At 39.4% G+C, this 16,940-nt stretch overlaps 1 protein-coding gene across 1 annotated transcript in view; it reads right to left on the reverse strand.

Moving 5' to 3' along the window:
- Positions 1-166: 166 nt before the first annotated feature.
- Rspry1 (ring finger and SPRY domain containing 1) overlaps positions 167-16,940 on the reverse strand; it is a 53,193-nt gene continuing 36,419 nt past the window's right edge. The window contains exons 11-15 of the mRNA XM_028770407.1: positions 12,517-12,628; positions 9,709-9,811; positions 9,199-9,351; positions 5,608-5,712; positions 167-1,739 (exon numbers count right to left, since the gene is read on the reverse strand). Coding sequence (XP_028626240.1) covers positions 1,643-1,739; positions 5,608-5,712; positions 9,199-9,351; positions 9,709-9,811; positions 12,517-12,628 — 570 coding nt within the window. The 3' untranslated portion in view covers positions 167-1,642. The remainder of the gene's footprint in view (positions 1,740-5,607; positions 5,713-9,198; positions 9,352-9,708; positions 9,812-12,516; positions 12,629-16,940) is intronic.

Genomic DNA, 16,940 nt, shown 5'->3' on the forward strand with positions numbered 1-16,940 from the left:
AAACTGGCCAAAAATTCATTCATGTAAATCTTCCAGTCTCAGCCTTCTGAGTGCTGGTATTATAGGTCTGACTTTTCTTTTCTGCTTCTTTTACCTGATGCTCTCCTCCCCTGAGGAATAGGAGCTTTAGTAGGAGACACCAATGAGAGTTGTGAAATCTTAAGAGTAAAAAATGCAACAAATATTTTATTCTTCAATGCAAATCACTGCATTCGCCACAAGCTGAAAGAACACATAACTATATCTGTATATATATTTATATATATGTATATATATATTTTTGGATTTATGGAAGACCAGAGAGACACAAAGAAACCCCAGCACCCCAACACATACAGCCAGGAAGAAGATTACCACTGTAGTAGGACGGGTTTAATGAACCACAAACAAGAAAGAGGGAAAGGAAGGAAAAATGATGTGCAGTGAGTTGAAAACACTGTAAAATCAGAAGACATCTACTGTTCAAGTATAAACTCAGTAAGTAAGGACTTGGCATAAATTGAAAGGCAGTTGCTGAGGTACACCATTATGAAATAAGTCTTAAAAATTTACAATTCTACCTTCCATTTTTTTTTCCTGTAAGAAAAAAGTGGACTCTTGAAGGCCTTCACCAGAGACCCTGAGAGGGATATAAAACACTTTTGATGAAGACAGAGTCAACAATTCATGATTGAACTTGCTATTCAAAAACATGTATTTATTTAAAACAACAGGATATGTGTTCTCAGACTGTCTTCTAGAGATTATTAATTCAAGAGTTTCAAAGTATATTACTTCCCAAAACAATACTGATTAAAAATTTTTAAGAAACAAAACAAAACAAAACAACCTGATTTGATGGTACCTCAAAGATACACTAACTACCAATTTTTTCCAGACTAACATTGCAATTGGTTTAAGAGCTCCTCCTGCATTGGTAAAACATTTTTCCTCACAAAATGTGGGTACTGAAACTGGATAGAAACACCATGAATGTGAAAATACCACAAATTTTCTGTAGTTTAAAAAAACTAGAATGTTCTTTGGAATCACTGAAATAAAAAAAAAAATTGGGTTTTGTTGTTGTTCTTTTCCCTATAGTCTGTGCACCTTCTTTCAGGATCTTCATGTTGTTTGTATCACACGTGACTTGTGTGATCTGTGCGACGCTACGTTTATAGATTCAAGTCTTGCAGTGCAATATCCATGTTTAACACACTGGGGTTCTCTGACCAGTGATACTTAACCCAGACACGGTGTCAATTACTTCTCCAAAATGACTTCACCCCAAAATAAAAACTGTAGACTAAGACACAAAACACTTTGTGTTAAACAATCAAATGAACCCAACATGAAGAATTCCGGCGTGGTTTCAGTATTCAGGAGACCCTTGCCACCTGTTATCTTTCATGGAATTACCACAGGCCCAGCTGCTGACATTCAGCCTTCCTTGGCCTCAAAAGGAATTCAGGGATGGCAAGTTGGATTAGACTAAGAGAATTTGTCTTTGATAAACTACCAATTTTAGCATAAAATCTGGCCATGGCTATAAGTTTCAATGTGCGTACAACTGGTTAGAGATGTTTGTGTTTTTTTTTTCCTTTTCTTTTCAACATTGGCTGGAATTGAGTAGAAACAGGTCCATGATCTCTCTTCACATGTGTCATGAAATATGAGAAATCTGTCTGATTCTAGACACTATTTCTTTACGACACAATGGGCAGGTCTCCAGTTGCAAGGCACAGTCCATGCACAGGTCGCTGAGGAAAAAGATATAAATGCCAGTTAAATTAATGCTTTAAAGGCCAAACTTTATCTGCTAGCTAAATCCAAAATGTTAAAAAGTCTATTGGGGAAAGGGTAAATATTATGCATGGTTTGGAAAATAACATTAAAAAGATTAAATAAAGGGCTGGAGAGATGGCTCAGTGGTTAAGAGCACTGACTGCACTTCCAGAGGTCCTGAGTTCAAATCCCAGCAACCACATGGTGGCTCACAACCATCTGTAATGAGATCTGATGCCCTCTTCTGGTGTGTCTGAAGACAGCTACAGTGTATTCATATATAATAAATAAATAAATCTTTAAAAAAAAAAAAAAAAAAAAAAAAAAAAAAAGATTAAATAAAAATTAAATTTCTCTTCCTATTTTTTTAATCTTAAATTCTCTTCTGTAGGCTAAAGCAGTTGTTTATATTTCACTAAAGTCTATATGTACATATTATATATACACATACATAAATGTGTATGTATGTTAGTATGTTCAGGGATGTATGCTACGTTTTTCCTCTATCAACTTGTCATTTGTCCTAAAGATATTTACTAAATACATATTATACCATAGATGTGACATATTTATATTTATTATATATTAGTTTTTCAGTTTTTTAAAATGTTATATGTATGAGTGTTTTATCTATGCATGTGTACCATATGCAGTGCCTGCAGTGGCCAGAAGAGGACACTAAACCCCTGGAACTATTACATATGGTTGTGAGCTGCCATGTGGGTACCCATGTGGGTACTGGAAATTGAACCAGGATCCTCCGGAAGAGCTGCCAGTGCTCTTAACTGCTGAGCCATTTCTCTGGCCCTCCTAGTTTTTTAATAGAAGCATGACATACTTTTTGGTATGCATTCTTATGTTTTTTGTTTCCTAAGCCAGTATAAAAAGGACTTTTAGACAAATCTACTAATAGATTGGTATTTATGCACATAGCAAGAAGAGGTGCTGACTTTTGTTCATGTTGTAAATCAAAGCAGTGGCAGCAACAAGCATCTTTGTCTTGTTCCTGACATCTTAGAATGTTTCCAGCATGTCACCATTAAAAAGATGCTAGTTACTGAGTGTGTGGTCATACCCACAGTGCTTTAGCACTTGAGACGCTGAGGCAGAGCAGCCTGGGCTCTATAGCAACACCTCATCTCAAAAAGAAACAAAAATTATATAAAAGAAAAAAGAAACAAAAGAAAAGCATTAAATCTATTTTAGTGGTATAGCAGTTGCCTAGCATGTGTGAGAGTCTGGGTTCTATTCCTGCACTGCTCAAAGATAATAAAACAGATGCTAGCATTTAGTTCAAATATAATATTTTAAAATATCATTAAGGAAAAATTTATCTGTTCTTTATTTATTTGAGACTATTTCACTGTGTAGCCCAGAAGGCTGGCTTTGAACTTAAGAGGTTTACCTGCCTCTGCCTCCCAAGTGCTGGGATTAAAGGTGTGCACTGTCACCACCAGCTTATTATTTTATTAAAATCTTTGTTAGGGGGTTGGAGAGATGGCTCAGCAGTTAAGAGCACTGACTGCTCTTCCAGAGGTTCTGAGTTCAATTCCCAGCAACCACATGGTGGTTCACAACCATCTGCAATGGGATCCAATGCCCTTTTCTGGAGTGCATGAAGATAGCTACAGTGTACTTATATACTCATGTACTTATAAATAAATAAATAAATAAATAAATAAATAAATTTATAAATAAATACCTTTTTAGATTTACTTATTTTATGTGTATGTTTTACCTGTATGTCCATATTTCTGTGAACCATTTGCATACCATGCCTGGTGCCCTCAGTGGTCAGAAACCATGAGATCTCTTGGAATTAGAGTTGCAGATGAATTTGAGCCACCAGGTGGGTGATGGGAACCTAATCCAAATCCTCTACAGGAACAGAAAGTGCTAGGTTCTCTCTCTAGCCTCTAGCTACTAATATTTTACTTAGATTTATAATCATAAATTTAAAAAGTGGTCTTATAGCCAGGTGTAGTGGCTCCTATCTTTAATCCCAGGCCTTGTGAGGCAGAAGCTGGTGAAGCTCTGTGAGTACACTATCAGCCTGGTCTACAGAACAAGGTCCAGACCAGCCAGGCCTGCAGAGTGAGACCGCATATCAATAAAAACCCAAAATGAAACAAAAAGAACTCTTCTTAGCATTTTAGTGTTTTCTTTTCAGCTTTCGGTGTGTTTACCATGCAGATTTTGTAAGAATAGTGCTATGGGCTTGTTTTGCTTGTGATCTAGAGACATTTAGATAAATTTAAACTACTCTCCCTCTGAAAACTGTTAAAAATTCACCAGTGAAAGTATCTGGGCTTAGTGCCTCAGCGAGGGAAGCAAAGGCAGACTTCACAACTATTTGCTATGGCAAGAGGAATGATGTCATTTCAGTCTTCTCCAGGGGTCATTCTTGTCATTCATTTTATCCTCATTTCCCTTCTTCACCATCACCCTTAAAACTAACTCTTAACTTCTTTACACTCCTAATTACTGAAAAGGTGCAGTCTTTTACCATCTATCTGAATTGTGCTAAATACCCTTGTAATTCTTTTGATTTTCTTTCCAACTTTGTTTTAGATATTCTAGAAACTTTGACCACATAGGATAATTACTTCTAAGTCTTTACACATCATCAATTAGTCCTTAAATGTGATTAAGGCCATCAGAATGGCCAAAGGGCTCAAAGATGAAGAAGATCAGATCCGACTATTAAGAAAGATGGAAAGCTGTATGAAGGTATCAGACCTTTAAATTTTTATCAGTTTGTAAGGCCCTGATAACTAAATCGTGCAAAGGTGTTTAATCTGAGAAGTTCTGGGCTATAGGAGAGAAACTGCCATAGCCAAGGTGAAAGGAGACCCACTGCATGCACTTCTAACTCACTTCAGAAGATCCTGGGTCAAGGATCCAGGCTGAATCACTCCTGTGTTGGCAAACTGTGGGGAAGACCTCTGGGCAATAAGGTGACTAAAGATATGTCAAAACCCATAGAAACACATAGTATTGGGACAGATGGATCCAGGCAGCTTGTGTTGTCAGCATGAGTGTTGCTATCAGACTGTCAGCATGTGTCAAGCCAAGGCTGCCACACCGTTCACTCTCCTGTCAAATGTTAGTTGGGATGGCTTTCTCAGCTTATTTGCTGCTATGGTGGTGCTTAGACATTGTCCTACAGGATCTAGGATGTCCTCTGTTCCTTTCACAGGGCTGAAATTTGGTCAGATGGTATGGAAGCTCCACCTTTTCAACGTTTAAGAATGTAAAGAAGCTGAAAAGGAAGGTAACTTCAAAGTGACTTCCTTCCCAAGATGCTCACAAACAACACTAAGTCTTTCACATTTTATAAGCCAGGTGTTGTAGTGTATGTCTTTAATCTCAGCACTCAGGAGGCAGATGCAGGTGGATTTTTGTGAGTTTGAGGCCAGCCTCATTTACAGAGTGAGTTCCAGGATAGCCAGGGCTACACAGACAAACACTGTCTCAAACTCTGCCCCTCAAATCCATTTGTGTGTGTTTATCTGAGTAAACAAAATAGCAAAAAAAAAAAAAAAAAAAAACAAAACCCAAAAAACAAAACAACCCAAAAAACCAATACAAAAAACCCAATAAAGTAAATTAAAAAAAAAACCCTAGGCTTTCCATGTCAAACAGCTTGTTCTACTCTGGGTGTTTTCTGGAAAGCAATACTACTTGACAACTTAATTCTTCATTCAGCCCGCTACAGTCCTGATAATCCAACGACCCTGATGAATAGTTATACTGCTAATTCCCCAGAAGTAACTCAAGAGCAGGATGAGATGTTGCTGAGCATGCTGTGTAGAAGATGATCCAACAAGCAGAGCATCTAACCTGTGTCCACACGGCTTCAGCTGTGTGTCTGCCACCTCATCACAACAGAGCGAACAGCAGTTCTCTCGAATACTGACTTGCTTCAGCAGAGCGAGGCGCCTGTGCCTGAGCAAAGCAATACAAAATTCATTTTGTCAATAAGGAGTCAGTTAGCAGTGGGGGCACATGAAAGCTCTCAAAAAGCCCTAGCAGGGAAAATACACTCCACAATCTTTGCTCAGTAAAGTTTTCATACATTTCAGCTTCAGCAGAGTGAAGGAGGCTTGACTGCCATTTTATAGACAAAAAAATAAAAAGAAGAATAAAGTTCAATGAAATGATTTATATAAGAACTAAGCAAATAGAAATTCAGATTCTTTGGTTCTAAGTCCAGTGTTCTTTTACCAGCAACCATTTAGGTCACATGTACTGAGAATTTGGTGAAAAGCACAAGCCTTTCCCAGGGAAAACACTCACAGTTTTCACATAAGGTGAAGGGTTTATGACATGTAGACTCCCTGCAAGTTTAGACACCTTAGGTTTGAATCTTTCCATTATTCTTCCATTCAGCTTGGACAGGAAAGCAGACAGGCGGAACTACTCTCCTGAAGTTCACTTATGGGCTGCTTACTATGTGCCTGGCATTGCCCCAAGACCTGGTAATTCAGCAGTGAACAGGAGACAAAGTAAGTGCCCTTAGCTAGGCATGGTAGCTAGATCAGCATTTGGGAAGCTAGGGTAGGGGAACCTCTATGAATCTTGGGTAGCTTGGGCTCTAGAGTTGACAGATTTAAAAAAAAAAAAGGGCAATCCACAAACAGAAAGAAAGGGAAACAAAACAAACCAAAGCAAACCAGGTAAAGTATCTGCTTTTATAGAGCCTTTGTTCTTGTGTGGCAGTGGAGGAGTCAGAACTAAAAATGATTGTTAGATGCTGAGGAATGCCATGGTGGAAAATAAATTGGGAAAGAGGAAAAGAAGCGCTTCTGTGTGTGTGTGTGTGTGTGTGTGTGTGTGTTTCAGGGGTTAGAATGATGGCAGCCAAGGAGGGGCTTACTAAGCAAACTTAAGGAGGCATGTGAGAGAGAGAGGAAATAGGCTTGCTGTCTGCAGAGACCATTCTAGACAGCAGCAACAGAGAAACTCGAATGGAAATGGGGTTGTTAACAGATGGATGAGGGAAGACCACAGTAGAAGCAGTACCCATTATGGCTGACCACAACAGCTAAGAATACGTGCTTCACTGTATGTATTTGAACTTAGCATAATAAAAGAGGTTAAGAATAAACAGTGAAGAGAACAAACATAACATAAACACCATAATTCCAGGTAGTAGTTGCAACCCTCCTGCTTCAGCCTCTGTAGTACAGATTATAGGTCTGTATGTGTATCAAAAACTTTGTGTATTTGTCAGAGACAACAAAGTCTAGATTCAGAATGAAGTTGACCTAACATGTAATCTGGTGTTCTTATTCAAAACAAGACAAACTCTGAATGTTAAGTGAATAGTCAGTCACCAAGTTGGCCATAAAAGTTAACTTCCTACCCCCATTCTGGGATGCTTAATTCTGAAGATGCAGGGGAACTTATCCACAGACCAGTTGTGCTTTTCAGGTGATTTATGAGCCTCACCCCAGGAAAAGCAGACTAGATAAACATAGGATTGGAGTGTGACAGATGAAAGGGAGGTGTCACCTCAGACTTTCACCAAGAGCAACTAGAGTTCATAATCTCTGTCAAGTACCAAGACAAAATGCATAGAAACTCTGAGGAACAAACCTCAGATGCCTAAACACAATGAAAATGGCCTTTATATTCTTTGACTATTGCCAGGGCTCTGCTGCTCTTATGTCACATGTTCTAGTTCAACTGAAAGTGTCTACTCTCTGAGACAGGGTATAAGGTAAAGAAAGAGGGCAGCTGAGAGACCTATGTTTTGCTTCAAAACAGAAGCAAGGCTATCACTGCATTATAGTTACATTTATGGGTATGACATATGGTTCAACACAGCTATGTCTTGGCTAGTATGGTCTCCTTAACTGTTGAGGGACTGACTATCTTATTGGTATAACACTAGTAATACAAATCCTGTGCCTCATACTGGCTCAGGCAGCTGTCCTGTTAAAAAAATGATAAACTTTGGCTGGGCAATGGTGGCTCACATCTTTAATCCCAGCACTTAGGAGACCTAGTAGGTGAATCTCTGAGTTTGAGGCCAGCCTGGTCTACAGAGCAAGTTCCAAGACAGTCAGGGCTATTACAAAGAAAAATCCTGTCTCAAAAAACAAACAAACAAAAAAACCAAACCAAACAAAAATTGATAAACTTTGGCTCACAATATGTAACAGGCTTCATCAAGCAGTAATCACTGGAGCAGCTGGATCTTTCCCTCACTGAAGGAACCGACTACATTCATCTTATAAGGAAACACACAGGGACACAATGCCAATCTCAGTTTCTTTTTTTTTTTTTTTTTTGGTTTTTCGAGACAAGGTTTCTCTGTGTAGTCCTGGCTGTCCTGGAACTCACTCTGTAGACCAGGCTGGCCTCAAACTCTCGAACTCAGAAATCCGCCTGCCTCTGCCTCCCAAGTGCTGGGATTAAAGGCATGCGCCACCACCGCCCGGCTCCAATCTCAGTTTCTGTCAAGTAAGGGTAATGAAGTTTTACCTGAGACACGTTCCCTTGTGTTAATGGCTGTAGAACAGTGGTAGCATGTCTGCTATGCAATTTAAACCCAAAAGGAGTTGTTTTCAATAAATCAAGTCTGTTAACAATTTACTGATTTTCCAATATTAAGGATTTTTATACAGAGTCCAGTAAAGTTAGTTTGCATTTGTGTGTGTGTGTGTGTAAATGTGCTATATTTTTCTGATTTTTATTTTCATTTATTTTTTTGCTTTTTTTGTTTTTTGAGACAGGTTCTCTCTTTTCTTAGACCAGGCTGGCCTCAAACTCATAGAGAGTATCCAGCTCTCCTACCTCTGCTTCCCAGTACTGGGATTATAAGAAAGTACCAACAAAATATCCCTTTTCTGAGTTTTACATTAATATTATTTAACTCATATAAGGAATGTGGACATGCTACTCCTTCTCTGGGTCCTATGACACTTTAAATTAGTGGTCATAATGTTGTAACCCTTCAGTACAGTTCCTCATGTGGTGGTGAGTCCCAACCATTAAAATTATCTTCATTGCTACTTCATAACTGTAATTTTGTTACCATTATGAATTGTAATGTAATATCTATATTTTCCAATGGTCTTAGGGGATCCCTATGAAAGAGTCATTTGACCCCCCAGATTGTGATCAGCTGCTTTAATTAATAATGAGGGTATCACTCACAATTTGATAGAGATCTCATTAAACCACCTGCTTTTGCCAGACAAAGCTTTTAGTATGTTTTTCAAATAATTTTATGATAATCATTAATTTGTATATATCTTTCTGGCATCTGTTTTACTAATTTATATTTCTTAGAAAGTCAACATTTTCAGTGAGATTACTTGTTTAAAATTGTTTGTTCAATGCTGAAAAAAAATCTCCTATAAGTTGTTTTGATTTTTCATGAGATGCACATGACAGTCTGGGGAGAGCCAGGCAGACTCTTACCTTGGCAAAATGATCTTTTCTTCAGCTGTTAGGAAGGCGTAATCATTAAAAGTGCTAAATTTCATAGATGGTGGGTATTTGAATGGTCTTGCTCCAAAATTAAACTCGCATTGTTGATATGACATGAAACTAGCTGCAGCAAAAAATCCAGATCTACAGATAAAAAAAAGCAGAGGTCAGCAGGGCTTATAAACCCAAGTCACATACACAGTCACTTTGAGAAAGTCAAAATGAGCCAGCCTCGCTGGTAGAAAGGAAGGGAGATTCTGTTTATTAAGCTACATAGGTCTTTGAGCCAGGGAAGCCCACACCTTTATCTTTCTGCATAATACCAATTCTTTTGTAATATCAAACTCTTGGACATTGAGGGTTAGGGTAATGGAGCTCTAATTAATTGAAATAAACCAATTTTTCATAATTGCTTAGACAATCAAAGCTTTTTGGATTTTATCCTTGAGAAAAGTACATCCCATAAATTTACTGCATCTTCAACTGAGAGGAGCTACTTACACGGTAGATGAAAAGACTTGCTTCTCAGGAGGCAGCTGGTTGCCATTTAAAAAGAAGATCATTTGCTTTTCATTCAAGTCTAACAGAAACCCTACTGTGTCTCCTAGAAGATAAACCAAACACTGTTAGGCTGTGCTACCAGATCTTGGAAGGGCCTCAACGCCCTGCACTAAGTTTGTGTCTTGAGCCACACATTCAACACGCTTATCTTTGCTTCCTGTGCAGCTTATCTGACATTTCCATAGCAGTATTTTCATGTTTCATTAAAGGGAAAAAAGCTTCCATTTAAACCATGACAAGCCATCTATTGTATTAGATGTATCCTAATTTCAAATGCTAAAATGTGAAAAAAATGTACAAACTGAGAAAGATAAAATTATGTGCTGATTTGCTTCTCAACAAGATTAAAACCCCCCTAGGTAATACCTGTTTTTGTTTTAAAGCACACATTTTTTCTTTTTGTTTTTCTGTTTTTTTTTTTTTTGTTTTTTGAGACAGGGTTTCTCTGTGTAGCCCTGGCTGTCCTGGAACTCACTCTGTAGACCACACTGGCCTCGAACTCAAAAATCCGCCTGCCTCTGCCTCCCAAGTGCTGGGATTAAAGGCGTGCGCCACCAATGCCCAGCCTAAAGCACACATTCTCACTGATTTTCTAAAATGAGACTTCATTTTTTTGTTCTTATTTATAATGGAATGTTGAAAAGCATTAAGTTATTTTACTCTTTGTTTTTAATTTTCTGAGACAGGTCTTTATGTAGCCTTAGCTAGCCTCAAACTGGCCATGGAACCCATATTGGTCTCAAACATGAAATTCTTCTGTCTCAGCCTCCTGAATGGTAGGATTACAGGTATACATCCTACAATTCCAAGCCAATCATGTTTTGTTGTTGTTCTAAAAAAATTTTTTTAAGACAGTGTCTCTAGCTCAGGCTGATCTTTATTGGTATGTAGCTTTTGATTTTCCCACCTTTACTGCATGAGCCGTTGGGTTCACAGGTATATCACTATATCCGGATTACTCAGTGCTAGGGACTGAGCCTAGGGCTGCACACACACAGACAAGCACTCTTTCACCTGAGCCACATCTCAGCCACAGCGCTGTCATTTTTCATTACCTAGAAACCTGCTCAGGAGATGAGGCATAACAATGGAAAATATGTACATACTAATTTAAGTACTTAAAAAAATCTCTAGGGCTGGAGAACTGGCTCAGCGGTTAAGAGCACTGACTGCTCTTCCAGAGGACCGGAGTTTGAAACCCAGCATGGTCGCTCATAACCGTCTGTTAACTCCACTTCTGTTCTGGCCTCCGTAGGTACCAGACATACTTGTATGCAAAACACCACACACATTTATATATGTTTATATTATTTATACACACACACACACACCACACACACACATGCACACGTGCATATGTGTGCGTGTGTATGTGTGCATGTTCTAGCTGGTTTATTTTCTGTCAATTTGACGTGAACTGGAAATTATCTAGGAAGAACCTCAATAGGAAAACAGCTCCCATCAGCCCCCTACAGGCCAATCTGTAGGGCATTTTCTTTGATGCGGGAGGGTTCTGCCCACTGTGGGTGTGTAAGAAAGCAAATTGAGCAAGCCAGTAAACAGTGTTCTTCCATAGCTTCTGCTTTAGTTCCTGCCTCCAGTTTCCTCAGTAATGGTTTGTTTGTTGGAAGTAGATAATGAAATAAACTTTTTCCTCCCCAAGTTGATTTTGGTCATAATGTTCTATCACAGCAATAGAAAAATCCTAACTAAAATCTGTGTGTGTGTGTATGTATATGATTAAAATTGCTTTGTATTTTTCTATTTTTAAAATTTTAAAATAATAAATATATTCAGATTTTTAAAAAAATATTTATTTATTTTATGTATATGAATACACTACCACTGTCTTCAGACACACCAGAAGAGGGCATCGGATCCCATTACAGATGGTTATGAGCCACAATGTGGTTGCTGGGAATTGAACTCAGGACCTCTGGAAAAGGAGGCAGTGCTCTTAATTCCTGAGCCATTTCTCCAGCCCCCCAGATATATTTTCTTAAATTCTGATTAAAAAAAAAAAAAAGACAGCTTTTAAGAAGCCAGGCATAGTGGCACACACCTTTAATCTCAGCACCTGGGAAGCAGAAGCAGGTATGGCCTTGGTGTAGGAAGTGTGTTACTGGGGGTGGGCCTCGAGATTCAGAAGCTCAACCCAGGCCCAGTGTCACTCTCTCTGTTGCCTGTGGATCCAGATGTAGAACTCTCAGCTATTCCTCCAGAACAATGCTTGCCTGTGTGTCACCTTGTTCCCCACTATGACAATAATGGACTAAACCTCTGAACCTGTAAGCCAGCCCCAATTAAATGCTTTCCTTTATAACAGTTGCCATGGTCATGATGTCTCTTCATAGCAATAAAACACTAAAACAGAAGGGTATGTGTTGTATATGACATGAGTGTAGGTGTCCTGTGTGCTAGAAGGTATTAGGTTCCCCTGGAGTTGAAGTTATAGACAACTGTGAACCACGCAACATGGGTGCTGGAAACAGACCTTAGGGCCTCTGGAAAAGCAGTACGTTATGTTCTTAATCATTGAACCTTCTCTCCAGCCCCCCAAGGACTTAATATTCTGAAATGCTTTGCTTCAGAAGGGTTTATCAGGGAACAGCATTCACAATCGTGGCAGTGACATTGATACTAAGTCTCCTATTAAGGTATCTGAAGCCTACCTTAAGTAATAAGTACCTGCTAGTAACTAGCTAGTACTAACCCAGGTGACAAGTTCAAATGGAGAAGAATGAATACCTTCCTTCCAGCATGGGTGCACATGAGGCTTACTTCTGGCATTGTACCAAATCAGCTGCCGGCAGCCATCATAGGCACAGGAATACTCATCGTCCCCAATGCCGTATCCTTCCTAGAGAGAGACAAGGCCCAGAAGATTAAGACTCTACCTATTCTAACCTGGGGAGACCTAGGTGGCATTCTAAGCTTTTTTGGATAAGGAGAAAGCCTATGGTATTTGGAAGATATAGAAAATTCAGCACAGAAGCCTAATTTCAAGTAAACAACTACTAGCTTTGCCAATAGCAAGTTGCCAAGTGCTTCCTTTGTTGCAGGCATTTTCACATTTGTCAGTTCATTTAGTTCTTACTAGCACCGTGAAGCTGGTGTCATTCCTGAGAAAGGAAACAGACTCTTGAAGGTTAGTCAGCTTCTTTGTTGACTGGTCCTAAGAAAAGCAGATTTCAGTTTGGACTCAAACTTCCAAGATGTCTATCCTTGCCATTTCCCAGGGGCCAGGCAGATGCCTTTCCTGAGTGTAGTAGATTCAAGATGCCTACACCCTCAGATTTTATGAATGGACACTCAGCTCAGAACTATTTTGAGAATAGTGTGATTTGAATAGTATACAGGCTCTCAACAATTTCTTTCTTTTTTTTTTCTCTTGATACCTTTTGATTATTGCCCAGAATTATTAACATACAAGGGTGAATGTAGCAAAGCTACTCCCAGCACTCAGGAGGCAGGGGCAGGCCTAGGAGGTTCAAGGTGCCTGAGACCTTGTCTTAATGAATAATAAAGGGTGAGCAAAATGTTATTTTAAGTGTTTGTGCACAGATAAATAAATGGACAGGAGCAGGGAGAAGGCTCAGTGCATAAAGGCACAGGCTGCCAAGCTTGACAACCTGACAACGAATTCCCACACAAGCTGTCCTCCAACCTTCACATTCATGTCAAGGAACATGCAAACTACTCCTGTCTAACAAAATAAATACATTATAATGAAATATATATTTTTAAGATTCATTTTATAATTGTGTATATATGTGTGGGTACCTGTAGAGGCTAGAAAGGGGCCTTAGATTCCTGCATCTGGAGCTATAGTTAGTTACAGGCCATCTAACATGGGTGCTAGGAACCAAACTCTGGGCCTCTGGAAGAGCAGAAAGTGCTCTTAACAACTGACCCAGCTCTCTAGCCCACATAAGAATAGTTTTTAAGGAAAGAAAAAGTTAGAAATAGAAGTATGAAAGAAGAGGACAAGGAGATATAAGAAGTCAAACCCCGGTTATCTTGTTGCATCAATGGTGAAGAACAGAGTTAAAGGCAATGAGGACACAGTTAAAGACAAATCTTATTCCTAATGGCCTGTTTGTTCTATGTGATAAACAGTACAGTCAGAATATGGACTGGAGAGAGTTTTACAAATTCCTTAACTCTAATATATTGAAGTCCAAGGTGATAGCTCTGAATTAGAATTAGTCCTTCATGTGTATTATGCAGGCACCATTTAAAAGTTAAATAACCAGGCACGGTGGACCTTTAATCCCAGTACTCACAAAAAAAAAAAAAAAAAAGTTAAATGAACTTGACCTAATTGTTTTGTAGAGAATTTCAGTAACCTGCTACAAACAACACCTTGCTAACTCTTCCTGAAGCTGAACAAATTAGTAAATTAACAAGTGTGAGGCCCCAGATTCAGACCTCAGCTCCAAAAATTCAACCTGGAACAACAACAACAACAACAAAAAAACCCAAACAAACACAAGCACTAAAATTTTAATGTTGAGAAACAGGCAAAGGCAAACAATATTTCATTATCTTTACTTAGAGGCGCGCGCGCGCGCGTGTGTGTGTGTGTGTGTGTGTGTGTGTGTGTGTGTGTGTGTGAGAGAGAGAGAGAGAGAGAGAGAGAGAGAGAGAGAGAGAGAGAGAGGGAGGGGGGGGGGGAGGAGAGGGGAGAGGAGAGGAGAGGAGAGGAGAGGAGAGGAGAGGAGAGGAGAGGAGAGGAGAGGAGAGGAGAGAGAGGGGCATACCATGGATGGCGCTCATGGAAGTCAGAGGACAATTACTTTCGGGAGCTGGTTCTCACTTTCCACCAAGTGGGTACCAGGATTGAAATCAAGTCCTTCAGGCCTAGCAGCAAGCACCTTTCATTGCTGACACATCTCGCTGGATCCATCTATCTTTGCTTTCTAACAACCTGGATAAATTCTTTGACAGAACATTTGAAAGTAATTCTAGAAGACTGCTAGCTAGTTAGGGACCTTGCAAGATCTTCTGGGTGAAACTACGGCACAAAAGGAAACTCTAAATTCAATTTTCATCACAGATCAACTTCTGTAGAGCTAAGAGACATCTTAGAGTAAGTTAGTATTTATGCCGTCTCTCAACTTAAAAACATTTCCAGTAGAATTAACATTAGCTTTCATTGGCAATGTCACATTGCCAAGAGAATAGGATAGTTAGCTGGGTATTCTGGTATTCTTAAATTTTCTGTTTCTTAGTTACCTATATTATAGCAATACAAGCAACTATTAAAAGAAGTTATTACAGCTTGTCACTGATAGGGTAGTTTGAATCCTTTCCTCATGCAGTAGAAAGTCCTCGTTTCCTGAGGTACAACATCCTAAAACTTTCTGTTATTCAGCATATGGGGAAGATAGTGTCCTGTGCTGCAAGTGAACTAAGATTCACTAGGCTCTGACAGGCTCCTCACACCAGAGTCCCCCAACTATCCCAGAGGGATGGGTAGGGCTTATTTGTGGCAACAGTGTTGGCTGCATTCTAGAGAGAGTAGCCTCCCCAAACAGTACTGTTTTACTTTCTATTTCTAGATTCTAACATTGTCTCACACTCTATTTCCTACTATTTTAGAGTCTGGAAGCCCCCAACAGGCTTCCAAGTCATTCTTTTTCTTTCTGTGGTTAACAGGATCATCTTAAGGAAGGATGCTAAGACAATGTAAGGAATATGAGTTATCTATTATATGCCTTTAGGTAAATCTCCTAATTTCCTTCTTCTTTTCATGTTGAGTTAGACTCTTTCTTACTCTGTAGCCTCAGCCTCTACAATGCTGGGAATACAGGTGTCAGTACCATGGCCTCATGTACTTTTCTTTAATGCCTATCTAAAAACATACATATTATTGGAATACAATACATGTACATATTGAATTGTATTTGATTCAGGTTAAACATATTCTTAAACATCTGTAATTTATTTTTAGAAACTGTTATGCTACCTAGCCCTGGCTGGCCTAGAATTCACTATCTAGACCAACTTTGTGTTGAACTGATGGTAATCCTCCTGCCTCTGTTTCCCAAGTGCTGGAAACAGAACTTATAGGTCTATGTTATATATGTGATAGCATGCACTCCAGGTGCCCTTGGAGACCAGTGGAGGGCACAGGACCCATAGAAATGGAATTATAGATGGTTGTGAGCTGCCATAAGGGTGCTGGGAATCAAACCTGGGTCCTCTGGAAGAACAGCAAGTGTTCCTAACAGCTGAGCCATCTCTCTAGCACCCCCACTTTTTGAGATATATTTTATCAAATCATCTATGTATATGCATACATGCATGCATGCATGTATACGTGTGTGTGTGTGTGTATGTATGTATGTATGTATGCATGTATGTATGTATGTATGTGTGTGTGTGTACCCACAGAGACAGAAAAAGCCATCAGATTTCCTGGAATGGAATTACAGGTGGTTGTGAGCTCCTTTAGTTAGGAATTGAACTTAGGTCCCTAAGTATCAAGAGCTCACAATCTTTGAGCCACTCTCCAGACTTCATTTACTTCTTTATAGTAAAAAAAAAAAAGTCCATATAAAATTGTTTTTACTTCCAGAATTTAAAATGTACAAACATTATAGTTTTCCTCCTAGATCCACCTGTTTCTGTCTTCTGAGGGCTGGGATTAAAGGTATATGCCACAATGTCCAGCTCTTCTTTAGGTTCTCCTGTAGCACAGGCTAGCCTTGAACTGGCTATGTAGTGTTGGGGATTGGTCCTAAAGCTTTGTCTTAATTTGGCTCCCAAGATCACACAGCAATCTGCATGTTCAGATGCTGAGGGTCCCTGTCTCCAATTGGTTTTTGATTAATCGATAAGGAGCCAACAGCCAATGGCTGGGCAGGGTGAGAGGTGGGACTTTTAGGATTCTGGGGCAAGAAATGCAGAGAAGGAATTTGGAATTGTGGAAACAAATCAGATTTAAAAGCTTCCGGAGAGAAATCATCCAACAATGTAGGTGCAAAGGGAAAGCAGCCTCATGGGAGGACTTCCCAGAAGGAAACAGGGCAGCAAAAGGCATATGTACTAGCTGTGGCATGGAGGTTTCGAAGCAACCAGCCATTGAGGTAGTCAAAGCATATCAAAACATAAAGATGTTCTCTCTCTCTCTCTCTCTCTCTCTCTCTCTCTCTCTCTCTCTCTCT

Source organism: Grammomys surdaster, unplaced genomic scaffold (assembly GCF_004785775.1).
Source record: "Grammomys surdaster isolate TR1022 unplaced genomic scaffold, NIH_TR_1.0 201, whole genome shotgun sequence".
Lineage (NCBI taxonomy): Eukaryota > Metazoa > Chordata > Mammalia > Rodentia > Muridae > Grammomys > Grammomys surdaster.